At 49.1% G+C, this 12,315-nt stretch overlaps 2 protein-coding genes across 3 annotated transcripts in view; both read left to right on the top strand.

Annotated features, from left to right (window-relative positions):
* LOC142488386 (uncharacterized) overlaps positions 1-12,315 on the top strand; it is a 508,298-nt gene that overhangs the window by 127,022 nt on the left and 368,961 nt on the right. The gene's annotated exons all lie outside the window — the stretch shown is intronic.
* The window catches only part of LOC142488303 (uncharacterized), a 111,519-nt gene that overhangs the window by 71,048 nt on the left and 28,156 nt on the right, over positions 1-12,315 (top strand). Inside the window, 1 exon segment of the mRNA XM_075588675.1 lies at positions 10,047-10,228. Within this exon segment, the coding sequence (XP_075444790.1) occupies positions 10,047-10,228 (182 nt within the window).

A 12,315-nucleotide genomic window follows, 5' to 3' on the forward strand; every position in this document is an offset into this window, starting at 1 on the left:
AGTTGGGGGGGAGGAGGAGGTGCGTGAGTTGGGGGGGAGGAGGAGGTGCGTGAGTTGGGGGGGAGGAGGAGGTGCGTGAGTTGGGGGGGAGGAGGAGGTGCGTGAGTTGGGGGGGGAGGAGGTGCGTGAGTTGGGGGGGAGGAGGAGGTGCGTGAGTTGGGGGGGAGGAGGAGGTGCATGAGTTGGGGGGAGGAGGAGGAGGTGCGTGAGTTGGGGGGAGGAGGAGGAGGAGGTGCGTGAGTTGGGGGGGAGGAGGAGGAGGTGCGTGAGTTGGGGGGGGAGGAGGAGGAGGAGGTGCGTGAGTTGGGGGGAGGAGGTGGTGCGTGAGTTGGGGGGAGGAGGAGGTGCGTGAGTTGGGGGGGAGGAGGAGGTGCGTGAGTTGGGGGGGAGGAGGAGGTGCGTGAGTTGGGGGGGAGGAGGAGGTGCGTGAGTTGGGGGGGAGGAGGAGGTGCGTGAGTTGGGGGGGGGGAGGAGGTGCGTTAGTTGGGGGGGAGGAGGTGCGTGAGTTGGGGGGGAGGAGGTGCATGAGTTGGGGGGGAGGAGGAGGTGCGTGAGTTGGGGGGGAGGAGGAGGTGCGTGAGTTGGGGGGGAGGAGGAGGAGGAGGTGAGTGAGATGGGGGGAGGAGGAGGAGGTGAGTGAGGTGGGGGGAGGAGGAGGAGGTGAGTGAGGTGGGGGGGAGGAGGAGGAGGAGGTGAGTGAGTTGGGGGGGGGGGGGGAGGAGGTGAGTGAGTTGGGGGAGGAGGAGGTGAGTGAGTTGGGGGGCCACGGACCAATCTGATTGGCCAGAGGGTGAATGACAGACAAACTGACCAATCAGATTGCCCAAAATCACAGCTCAGCTAACATACAACGTTTTAAAAAATATTAATGATAGATATTTGTTACTCTTTTACAATATACTTTCCAGATCCATTTTTTGGACTTGGACCTCCTATCAGTGACGAGAGGGCTGGTTAACCTATGCGGGGTAGAATTACCCACCATGAAGATCTGAGACGTGGGGAATGAGCCAGAGATTGTAAAGATACCAGTTGAAGATTGGTTGCTCACACAAGGCTGTGTGAGTAGTGATCGATTCTATTATTATATGAGATTTATCATTCCCTTTGCCCCTTCATTTTGTTGGTGGAAATCCTGTGCACCTGCCAGTGTATAGGTTTTTGACCACCCACTTAGCCATTGGCTAAGTGTTTATCTAAGTGGTTTTAAGATTGTGTATTTTGCGCTCACCTGTTGGTCTGTTTTTTTCTCTTAATTTATTTATAACATTTATATAGTGCCCTTATTTAGGTTAGTAAAACAATGGTGATGTTACATATGGAACATTTCATGTGCTGGGGGATACAGTAATTGTTAAGATATCTTTGTGGTGGGCAGGGGTGGGAACATTATGGTCGGACTATGGGTTAGGTGCATTTAGACCATGGTTGGTGGGCAGGGGTTGGGATCAGGTCTCTCGATTTTTGTTTTGTGGTGGGCATGGTGATTGGACTGGCAGTGAGAACAGTTGCGGTGATTGGATCGGAGAAGTAGGTGACTTTGGAGGGTTTTGGAGAGACTTTAGCAAGGGGTGAGGGTAGGGGAGGTTATGGGCGTTGAGGAGGGTGGGGTGGAGGGGATGGAATAGGAGGTTAACGGGATCATGGAATGTGATGAGTTTTCAGTTGGCTTCTGAACATAGTTATGGAGGGAGGAGGTGGGGGAGCTTCTTCCAGTGGAGGGGGGCGAGTAAGGCGAATTATCAAAATCAAGAAGAGGCACAGGGGTCTTGAGGGGGAGTGAGGGTTGTGTCAGGGAGCAAAGAGGATGGGAAGGGGTGAAGCGAGAGATGAGTGCTGCAAGGGAAGGGGGAAGGGGGGGGCAAGACCAAGGAGAGAAAATAGTAAATTTTAGTCTTAGCTGGGTTCATTTGTAGGAAGTGGGAGGACATCCAGGTGGAAAAGGCAGGTAGAGATATGGGTGAAAAGTTCAGGGGAGAATAGTGGGAAGGAGAAGGAGAAGTAGATTTGGATGTCGTCTGTGTAAAAATGGATATTGAATCCATGGGAAAAGGAGGGGTCCAAGGATGGAGCCTTCGGGCACGCCCACTTGGAGGCTGGTGGGCGGAGAGGGTGCATTGTTTAAGTTCGCAGAGTAGGAGTAGTGGGAGAGGTTGGATGCGAGCCATGAAAGTGCGGTGTCCGTGATTACAAGGTTCGTGAGGGTGGCGATGAGAGGGAGCTGATTGACGATGTCAAAGGCTGAAGAGAGGTCGAGGAGGATAAGTTTGGAGTGGCGAGCCTCGGAGAAATTTTTTTTGGGGGGGTGAGGAGGGAAGTTTCAGTACAATGTGAGGGATAGAAGCCCGACTGAACAGTGGCAAAGAGGGAATGGGTGCAGGTGGAGAGTAGGATGTGAATGATGCGCTCGAGGAGTTTGGAGAAGTATGGAAGGAGTGAGAGAGGGAAAAAGTTGGAGGGGAGGGCAGGATTGAGAGATGTTTTTTTTTTAAATTTTAGTAAAAGGATGACCACAACAGTTTTGAAGAAGTCTGGGTATTGTTCGCTGGATAGGGAGAGGTTGAACGAGGAGTGAAAGGGGAGGAAGGAGGATGTGTGGAATGGGGTCAGAAGGGGATGTGGTGGGATATGAGCATTTGATGATTGAGAGGCGATTGGAAGGAGTGGGTAGGAGTGGTGGGTGGATTGGGTAAAGGAAGCACGGATGTTGTTGATTTTTTGTGAAGTATGAGGCAAGGTCCATGGCGGGGAGGGGGCTTAGGTGAGATTCTTTAGGATGGAGAACAGTTAGTGTGGATGAGGTGATAGTGAGGTGATAAGGGTGTTATAGTATGTTTGTTTTTGTGATTTGAGAGGGGTATATTGGTGGAGGAGGGATTGGAAGGTGGCAAGTGAGGATGGAGAACAGAAAGATTTCAATGATGTCTCAGCTTTGCGAAGGGAAAGACCAGGTTTTTGAATTGGCAGGTGAGCCATGGTTGAAGTGGCTTTGTGGTAGGATGCACAGCGTGGGGTGGTGCAATTGAGTCAAGGGAGGAGGATAATGCAGAGTTGAGGGTGGATAGGGCAGTGTTCAGTGGGAGAGAGGAAAGTGATGAGGAGGAGGTAAGAGAGGATGGATCAATGGATTTGAAGTTTCTGAGAATGATGGGATGGGTGAGGAGGGCAGAGGAGCAGGGAGAGTGATGCAAAGGATGACGGAGAGGAGGTGATTCGCAGGTGGGACAAGGAGTGTGGAGGGGGACTCGTCATCGCATCTTGCCGTGAAGATAAGATCGAGGATGCCTACGTGTATTTGAGTGAGGGAAGATTCAGTGAGAGAGAGCGTCCAAAGGAGAATATAAGGGGGATGAAGGGAGAGGTGGGGTTGTGGGGTTGTCGACGTGAAGGTTAAAGTCACAGAGGGGGTTGGGGCAGGGTGAGAGGGAAGAGAGGAAACAGTCAAACTCCTTGAAAAATAGTGTGGGGGAGCCAGGGAGACGATAAATTACAATGATGGTGATTGGTAGGGGGAAAGAGAGAGCAGGCATGGAATTGGAAGGGGCAATTGGAGCAGGTTACCAGGATGAGGAGACAATGGGGCCAACTCCTCTTCCTGTTCCAGTGTGACGTGAAGTATATATAATTGATGTGAGGGCAGCAAGGGTGGCAGTTTTTTTGGTGGGGATCCATGTTTCAGGAGAGGATAGTTGGTGGGGGACTGGATTTGTGAGGTTAAGGTGAACTGTGGTAGTTCAGCAAGGGTTTGGGGTAATTGTGGGGATAGTCAATGGAGGTGTCAGTGATTGGGCAGTCTGTAAATGGTACAATTAATGGGGGAATAATTTGTAATTGGGACAGTCATTTGTTAGCAGTTGTGACAGGAGTAGTCAATTTTGAGAGCATTGGTAAAGGGGACAATCTATTAGGAATAATTGGGGGAGAGGACAATGGATTTCTTAGTACTGGGAACACGATGGGAGGGGAGCGATATAGAGTGGGACCACTGGGAAAGGGAGCACTCCTATAGATATTACAATAAGAATGAGGTACATGTTGAAGTACATGGGAAGAGAACAATCAAAGCAAGGTACTGGGGGAGGGAACAATGTGTTTTGAGCATTGGGCGGGGGAGCAAGAAAAATATATAGGTGGTGCAGGAGAGGAAGGAGGGGAGTATAGTTATATATTATTTAGTTAATAATAGTAACAATAAGCAAGAATGTCTGATAATTGGTCAGAATAAGTGGTAACTGGTACGAGAGTCAATTTGCAGTTGGTAAGATTGCTTAGGTAGGGGGAGATATGGAAGGGGGGATGAGAGGAGGAGTACTAGTAGTTCTGGTGGTTTTCGTTGGGGCGAGACACCTTTGTTTGCATTTGGTCCAGGTGCTGGCACTTTTGTTTGCATTTGGTCCAGGTGCTGGCACTTTTGTTTGCATTTGGTCCAGGTGCTGGCACTTTTGTTTGCATTTGGTCCAGGTGCTGGCACTTTTGTTTGCATTTGGTCCAGGTGCTGGCACTTTTGTTTGCATTTGGTCCAGGTGCTGGCACTTTTGTTTGCATTTGGTCCAGGTGCTGGCACTTTTGTTTGCATTTGGTCCAGGTGCTGGCACTTTTGTTTGCATTTGGTCCAGGTGCTGGCACTTTTGTTTGCATTTGGTCCAGGTGCTGGCACTTTTGTTTACATTTGGTCCAGGTGCTGACACTTTTGTTTGCATTTGGTCCAGGTGCTGGCACTTGTTTGCATTTGGTCCAGGTGCTGGCACTTTTGTTTGCATTTGGTCCAGGTGCTGGCGCTTTTGTTTGCATTTGGTCCAGGTGCTGGCACCTTTGTTTGCATTTGGTCCAGGTGCTGGCACTTTTGTTTGCATTTGGTCCAGGTGCTGGCACTTTTTTTTGCATTTGGTCCAGGTGCTGACACTTTTGTTTGCATTTGGTCCAGGTGCTGACACTTTTGTTTGCATTTGGTCCAGGTGCTGACACTTTTGTTTGCATTTGGTCCAGGTGCTGACACTTTTGTTTGCATTTGGTCCAGGTGCTGACACTTTTGTTTGCATTTGGTCCAGGTGCTGACACTTTTGTTTGCATTTGGTCCAGGTGCTGGCACTTTTGTTTGCATTTGGTCCAGGTGCTGACACTTTTGTTTGCATTTGGTCCAGGTGCTGGCACTTGTGTTTGCATTTGGTCCAGGTGCTGACACTTTTGTTTGCATTTGGTCCAGGTGCTGACACTTTTGTTTGCATTTGGTCCAGGTGCTGACACTTTTGTTTGCATTTGGTCCAGGTGCTGACACTTTTGTTTGCATTTGGTCCAGGTGCTGACACTTTTGTTTGCATTTGGTCCAGATGCTGACACTTTTGTTTGCATTTGGTCCAGGTGCTGGCACTTTTGTTTGCATTTGGTCCAGGTGCTGGCACTTTGGTTTGCATTTGGTCCAGGTGCTGGCACTTTGGTTTGCATTTGGTCCAGGTGCTGGCACCTTTGTTTGCATTTGGTCCAGGTGCTGGCACTTTTGTTTGCATTTGGTCCAGGTGCTGGCACTTTTGTTTGCATTTGGTCCAGGTGCTGGCACTTTTGTTTGCATTTGGTCCAGGTGCTGGCACTTGTTTGTATTTGGTCCAGGTGCTGGCACTTTTGTTTGCATTTGGTCCAGGTGCTGGCACTTGTTTGCATTTGGTCCAGGTGCTGGCACTTTTGTTTGCATTTGGTCCAGGTGCTGGCACTTTTGTTTGCATTTGGTCCAGGTGCTGACACTTTTGTTTGCATTTGGTCCAGGTGCTGACACTTTTGTTTGCATTTGGTCCAGGTGCTGGCACTTTTGTTTGCATTTGGTCCAGGTGCTGACACTTTTGTTTGCATTTGGTCCAGGTGCTGGCACTTTTGTTTGCATTTGGTCCAGGTGCTGGCACTTTTGTTTGCATTTGGTCCAGGTGCTGGCACTTTTGTTTGCATTTGGTCCAGGTGCTGGCACTTTTGTTTGCATTTGGTCCAGGTGCTGGCACTTTTGTTTGCATTTGGTCCAAGTGCTGGCACCTTTGTTTGCATTTGGTGCAGGTGCTGGCACTTTTGTTTGCATTTGGTCCAGGTGCTGACACTTTTGTTTGCATTTGGTCCAGGTGCTGGCACCTTTGTTTGCATTTGGTCCAGGTGCTGGCACTTTTGCTTGTGCTACGATATCTCAGTGGTAGAATGAAACTTGCTGCTTCTGTTGTACGGATGACGTCGGGCTCCTCAGACGTCGGGCTCCTCAGACGTCGGGCTCCTCAGACGTCGGGCAGGCAGACGCACCGTGGAGATAGTTGAGAAATTGATAGCAGGGAGCAGGTTACAGAGGACGGATGACAGAGGTTTGAAATGGCAGAGATATTTAATTGTAATGTTAGTCCCAATTAATCAAAATGTAAAAACTTAATATTAATACCTTCCCCCTCCCCCCCTGCGACAATTAAGCCTTTCTCCTTTCCCTGCCCTGTGCACTCAATCCCGTCCCCTCTCCCCTTCCTTAGGGCACAACCGCTTCCCCTCTCCCCACCCTGAGGTACTTATCCCCTTCTCCTCTAATTTCATATCCCAAATACAGGCTTTTCGTCCAAAAAGTTCTCTAATGGGAATAGAATAAGCCCACCCTCTTGGGACAATTTATCTTGATATTTATAAAGGGGGGAACACTTTTTAACACTCAATATAGCTCATAGTATAAACACCCCATAAATCACTTTCTGTAACCCCTAAAATAATGTGACCCTCCTCATTGCGCTCCAGTGAGTTTGCCGGAGGCATAGAGATTAGTCTTGACAGGGCGATTGCTATTTTATCTGAACATTGCACCATAAATATTATGGTGTGTCCGGTTTCATTTAATTCACTGGATTTAACGTCACAAATATATATTTCCCATTTTTGGGAGGCACATCATATGGGAATGATGTTGCATTTGTAAGGAATGGGGAATGTCTTTCTGGTCACATCCTCTTGCCCTGTCCGAAGCACTTTGGAAGTCCCTTTATGTTGCATAAAGATGTCCTGGTCACTTCCTGTACATCTGAGTGTCCATTTCACTGGAAACATGTTTAATAAATTGACTAATAAAGTTGGTCCCTTTTAATATGGGCAGATTTGACCCTGATGACCTCTATAAGCCAGAGGAAGAACGGGTGCTTTTAAAATGTCATTTTAATTCCAGTTGACTTCCCATTGAAAAAGTTATTTTTCAAACTCAAATGAACCTTTTATGTGCTGTATTTGCAGCACAACTACACAGAAAACCCATTATCGTCACACCTCCCCCCTCAAATGTGAGCAAGGAGAGTTGGATACAAGCCAGCATCTGCGCCCATATGGGTTCCTCATTTCCCTTGGCGTGATACTTTGTCTATATCCTCTGTGTCCGGGGTCCACATCATTACTGGCTGTCTCTTCCCTGGGAATCCTGCACTCTATCTGGCAGTTTGGCTTGCTTTCTGGCTGTCGATCTCTCCCACTCTGGCTGCCTCTTAAACCCTCTCTCGCCCTCTGGCGATCTCTCTTTTTTGCTGCTTCTCTCTCTCGCTGCCATTTTCTCATTTGAGTCGCTTAGGCTCTTTCTGGCGGTGTTGCTTTCTTTCTGGCTGTCTCTTGAGCTCCATCTCTTTCTTTAGCAGCCAATCGCAATAGCTGTCTTTTTCTGGCGGTCTCTCTCTCGCTCTCTGACTTTCTCTCTTTCTCCGTCTATCTCTCTCCAGCTGTCTTTCTCTTTCTTACTTTGGCTGTCTCTTGAGCCCACACTCTCTGGCAGCCCCTCTTTCTCTGTCTGTCTCAAGTCTTCTCTGGCTGTCTCTCTGCCTTTCGTTCTCTTTCTGAGTGAGGTCTGTGGACCTCTCCGAGCTGTTTGGCTTGTGCCGGTATTCCTCTGCTTTGTTTAAATCTCCAGAGCATGTGGGCTGTGATGTGGGACAATTTAAATATGGCTGCTAGGAAACCAGCACCTCCATAACGGGGCCTGTAACTCAGGAAGCAGGGGTTCCCCGGACCCGAAATCAATGTGGTTCAGCTCCGGGGCCCCCCTGCTACAATAATATGTTATTAATATTTGTTAAAAGCCCAGCGATCCCCTGTTAGAGATGCGCACGTATAGTGACTGATTCAGTCTATCTCTTACTGTGCGTCTCTTAGGCTGCGGCCAGGCAAGGGAGCGAGCGCTCCCTGCTCGTCCGGGAGGTTTGTGGCTGGCTAGGTGCGTGCGCAGGGGGCGATTCGGGGGGCGCGGCCATGACGTCACAGAGGTGGTTCGCCCACCGCTCACGTGACGTGCTTGCGGATGACAAATTCAAATTTGCTTGCTCTTCAAGCAGCTAGGCGCCGAGCAGGCGCTCGCTCATGCTGGCCACGCACATTGCCTCAATGTGTTTCATTGCGGCCAGCATGAGGGCGCCCGCCCGCTCAGCGCCACCCTGGCTGTGGCCTTCCAGACAGGTGCAGCCCGGTAGGATTTACACCGCACGAGTCCCATTATAACAGAGGGATCCCCGCTGTGATAATCCGATGGGCCATTACAGCCTGCTCTGGACACTGAAGAAAATCCCTGAGCATCTCGCAAACAAACATTGGGACAGAACCGGCAGTTGCATTTGTACGAGTGTTTAGCTGCAACAAACTTGATACTGTTGCAACCAAAGCACTATGATTAAATCCTTTGTACTTACAACATTAGTACAGTTGACTGAGACATTGCTATCCTGCATAGCACACCTGCAAATATACTATACAAGCAGTGTATGGCAGGCGATTAGCACCCTAGGGGGTTAAACCGCTATCAGCCTGTTATCTCCATGTGCTACTCCTACAGTTATACCTCTCGGTGATCAATCTGTGTGTGCTCCTTTTATTATATATATATATGGCATCAGGGCCGCAGACAGATTTCCCGAGGCTCAGGACTACAGTTATTGCCAGACCTTTTCCCCCCTCGTGTCGGCGGTCTTGTGTGTTCCACCATTTCACCCCTCACTAGCCCCCTCTATTTCCCCCCTCTTCCCATGTATTTCTCTCCCCTCCATCTCACTCTTACCCCCTCACCCCCTCTCTTACTACTCCCCCCCAACATGGCCCTACACATACATACAACCCCCCCCAAATACATATAAAAATACCCCCACCCCCCCCCCAAAAAACAAAAACACTCCCCTTAAATACATACAACTCCCCCCCCCCCCCCCGCACTCACCAAATACATACAAACTTACCTACCTTGGGTTTCGTCTCAGGCCGGGCCTGACTGCCGGACCTCTCGTTGCCAGTGGGCTTCGGCTCTCCCCAGCTGTGGGCATCCCTCATTAACACTGTCCAATGCCGGATCTCTGACGCTGGCACACGCCGGGCATCTCTCTCATGCCCGTGCACTTGAAGCAGGGCCCAGCTTGCTTTCGGCGCGCGCCGATGTTAGAAGCTCAGCGTGGGACAGAGGTCTGAGACGACACCCACGGTAGGGAGATTATTTGTGGGGAGGTTGTTTGTATTTGAGGTGGGTTTTTGTATGCATTTGGGGGCGGGGGCGGTTGTATGTATTTGGTGGGGTGTTTTTTTTTTTGTTTGTGTTTGGGGGTGGGGTGTTTGGGGCGGTGGGGTTTTTTGTATGTATTTTGGGGGTGTTTTTTTAGTATGTATTGGGGGTGAGGGGGCAGTTGTATGTATTTGGGGGTAGGGGTCGGTTGTATGGGTAGGGGGGCGGTTGTATATTTGGGGATGGGGGGACAGTGTGTGTATTTGGGAGTGGGGGGTTGTATGTATTTGGGGGTGGGAGGGAGGTTGTATTTTTTTAAATTTATTTATTTGGGTAGTGGTGGCAGCAGATAGATGTGATATAGAGTAAGGGGGATGACAGAGTCACGGTCTTTGTGTATGTTGGATTGAAGTGCAGTAAGTGTGCTTTAGCATGCAGGCAGTTAAACTCCTCTGAGGAGGCATGCTGCAGGTGCAGCTAATTAAGAGACAAAACTCCTGAATAAACAGGGATTTAAAAGACAAGCAGCTGCCAGAGAGACACATTTTCCCAACCAGGAAAGACCCTGGTTGCTTTGGTTCCCCAGGCCTCCAAGAAACCTGGTCTGCTGGGACCCACACCCAGACAGAGTATTGCGAGGTGGGCGAACAATCTGCTGGACCCAGCCCTGGTACACAAGGAACCGGCGTTTCAATCCTGCTCAGGGAGCCAAGCTGGGACAGTCCACAGGAACTACCTGGAGACCCTGGAAGAGATTCCCCAGCACCTGTAAAATAAACTTTATATTTTCATTCCAGAAATTTGTATAGCATTGTTTAATCTGGAAGTAGGTTAGCTACCCAGGGGGATAGCTAGGGACTTGCTCTGTTAGTTAGTCTCCCAAGGTGGAGTAGGTTTTTGTTTTATGGTTTAGTTTGCCTTAAAGGGACAGTGTACCCATTATTTGTGTAATGTGGAGAATAAACCACAGATGTTAAAAGCCTAACCTATCGTTTGGGATTCTTACTGACCCCACAGCGAGGCCATCCTGCCACAGGGGTTAATATGAACTAATTGAAAGTACCTTGCACAAGCGAAAGGTGAGTTGGCTAGAGTAGCCGTGTATTAACACTAGTTGCATATCTAAGTCACATGCTCACAAGTGTGCTGTTCGTGACAGATGGTATATGGGACGGATTGAGGGGAGATATTGATCATTTGAATGACCTTTGCGAAGAGCTATTCAAGAAAAGGACACGCCTAGAATATCCTATGACACAGCAGTATAAGTATCTCCTGGGAAAGAGTGGGGCAAAAATAGAAACCGTACACTGGGCTTTGGTCCACCTTAGACTGAGGTACCGCTGGAGGCTGCTGCACGCGCGCCTTTAATTCTGGCGGCGCGTGCACAGCTGACAAACACGAACTGTGGTTGGTTACTAGCGATCGGAGGTGCAGGAGGCGTGGCCTAAACGGGGCTGGTGTGTGCGGCCATGAACAATTAAATGAGAGGAATTAAGAATTAAAACAATATATTAAATAAACAGGATACAGTGAAGAGCTTTCTTATGTTGGACTATCTGCTACTCTGAAAGGGGGTGACCCTGTCAGGATGCGGATCTGATCGGAATGGGTCTACCGAAGGTGGATTTATAGTGGTTGAGACAAAGCGCATTCCCCCAAATGTATTTAAGTATGCAGTAGCAGCGCACTGAAAGGGGGTTCAGAGTGTAATTAAGCCCTTCACTGTCCGAGGGGAGAGGAAAGGGTTAGCTAGAGGAAAGCAGCCAGGTCTATTTCAGCAACAGAAGAGCCGCTTGAAGTAAAAATGAATGTAATGAAAATATAGCATAGAGAGAATTTGGCTCCACTCTTGATTGGCCCACAGCGCACCATGTGACGCATCGCCGCACGGGAATACAATCTTGTTGTTTCCCCTGCTGGCTGAAGCGCCGCAGTGCGAAGAGGAATAACAAACAAGGAGACACCAGGGCCAGGTAGAAAGGAGGAGAGGGACTGGTGGGAGGCACATGCACGCCTCCGCCAACAGCGGGGACCTAGCCTAAGAAAGCTTCAAGCCAACCTCTTGTCAAAATGAAACAAGAACCATCAAGACCTCTCCCATAGAATACCACTTCTACCAGAAACGCTGCGGTCACTGACATGGGGACTGAAGAAGCCACTTTAGCAATAGGTTGGTTGTTATGCACAGCAGAGTGGATTCTCTTTACAATCTCCAGATGGGGATCAAACTGCCAAGAAATATTTGTCCAGAGAGTTTGGACAACAGAGGCAGCAATCTCAAGCAGCATTTTGGACATCAGAGCAATTGTCAAGGCTCTTGTGGCATTTTTGTCAACACTTGCATGGTCATCCAATCAAGATACCCTCATTGTCCATATCACAGCAATGTCAAACATGAACCATGCAGGAGGCAAAAGGAGTGTACAAGCCACGAGAACTCGCAAAGGTTCTCAGATGGGCAGAGTTAAATATTCCAACCATCACAGCAATTCATATAGCAAGTCACAGGAGCATCCAAGCTGACTTTGAGTAGAAATATGATAGACACAGGAGAGTAGTCGCTAAGTCAGGAAATTTGTGAACACATTGTTTGCAGATGGGGACAACCAGCAATACACCTCATGGCAACAAGTCACAATACCAAAGGCCCTTTCTTCTTTTCCAGACACAGGGACCAGGACCACCTGGCATCAGCAGTAGACATTCTTACCAGAAAGTGGCACTTTCTGTTGGTCTATGTCTTCCCAATAATTCCTCTAATTCAGAGGATATTGCAGAAAGTCCAAGCCGAGGGTATAAATGCCATACCCATTGCCCCAGAGTGGTCAAGAAGAGCCCGGTGCACCGAGCTA

The sequence above is a fragment of the Ascaphus truei genome, chromosome 2 (assembly GCF_040206685.1).
Source record: "Ascaphus truei isolate aAscTru1 chromosome 2, aAscTru1.hap1, whole genome shotgun sequence".
Classification (NCBI taxonomy): Eukaryota; Metazoa; Chordata; class Amphibia; order Anura; family Ascaphidae; genus Ascaphus; species Ascaphus truei.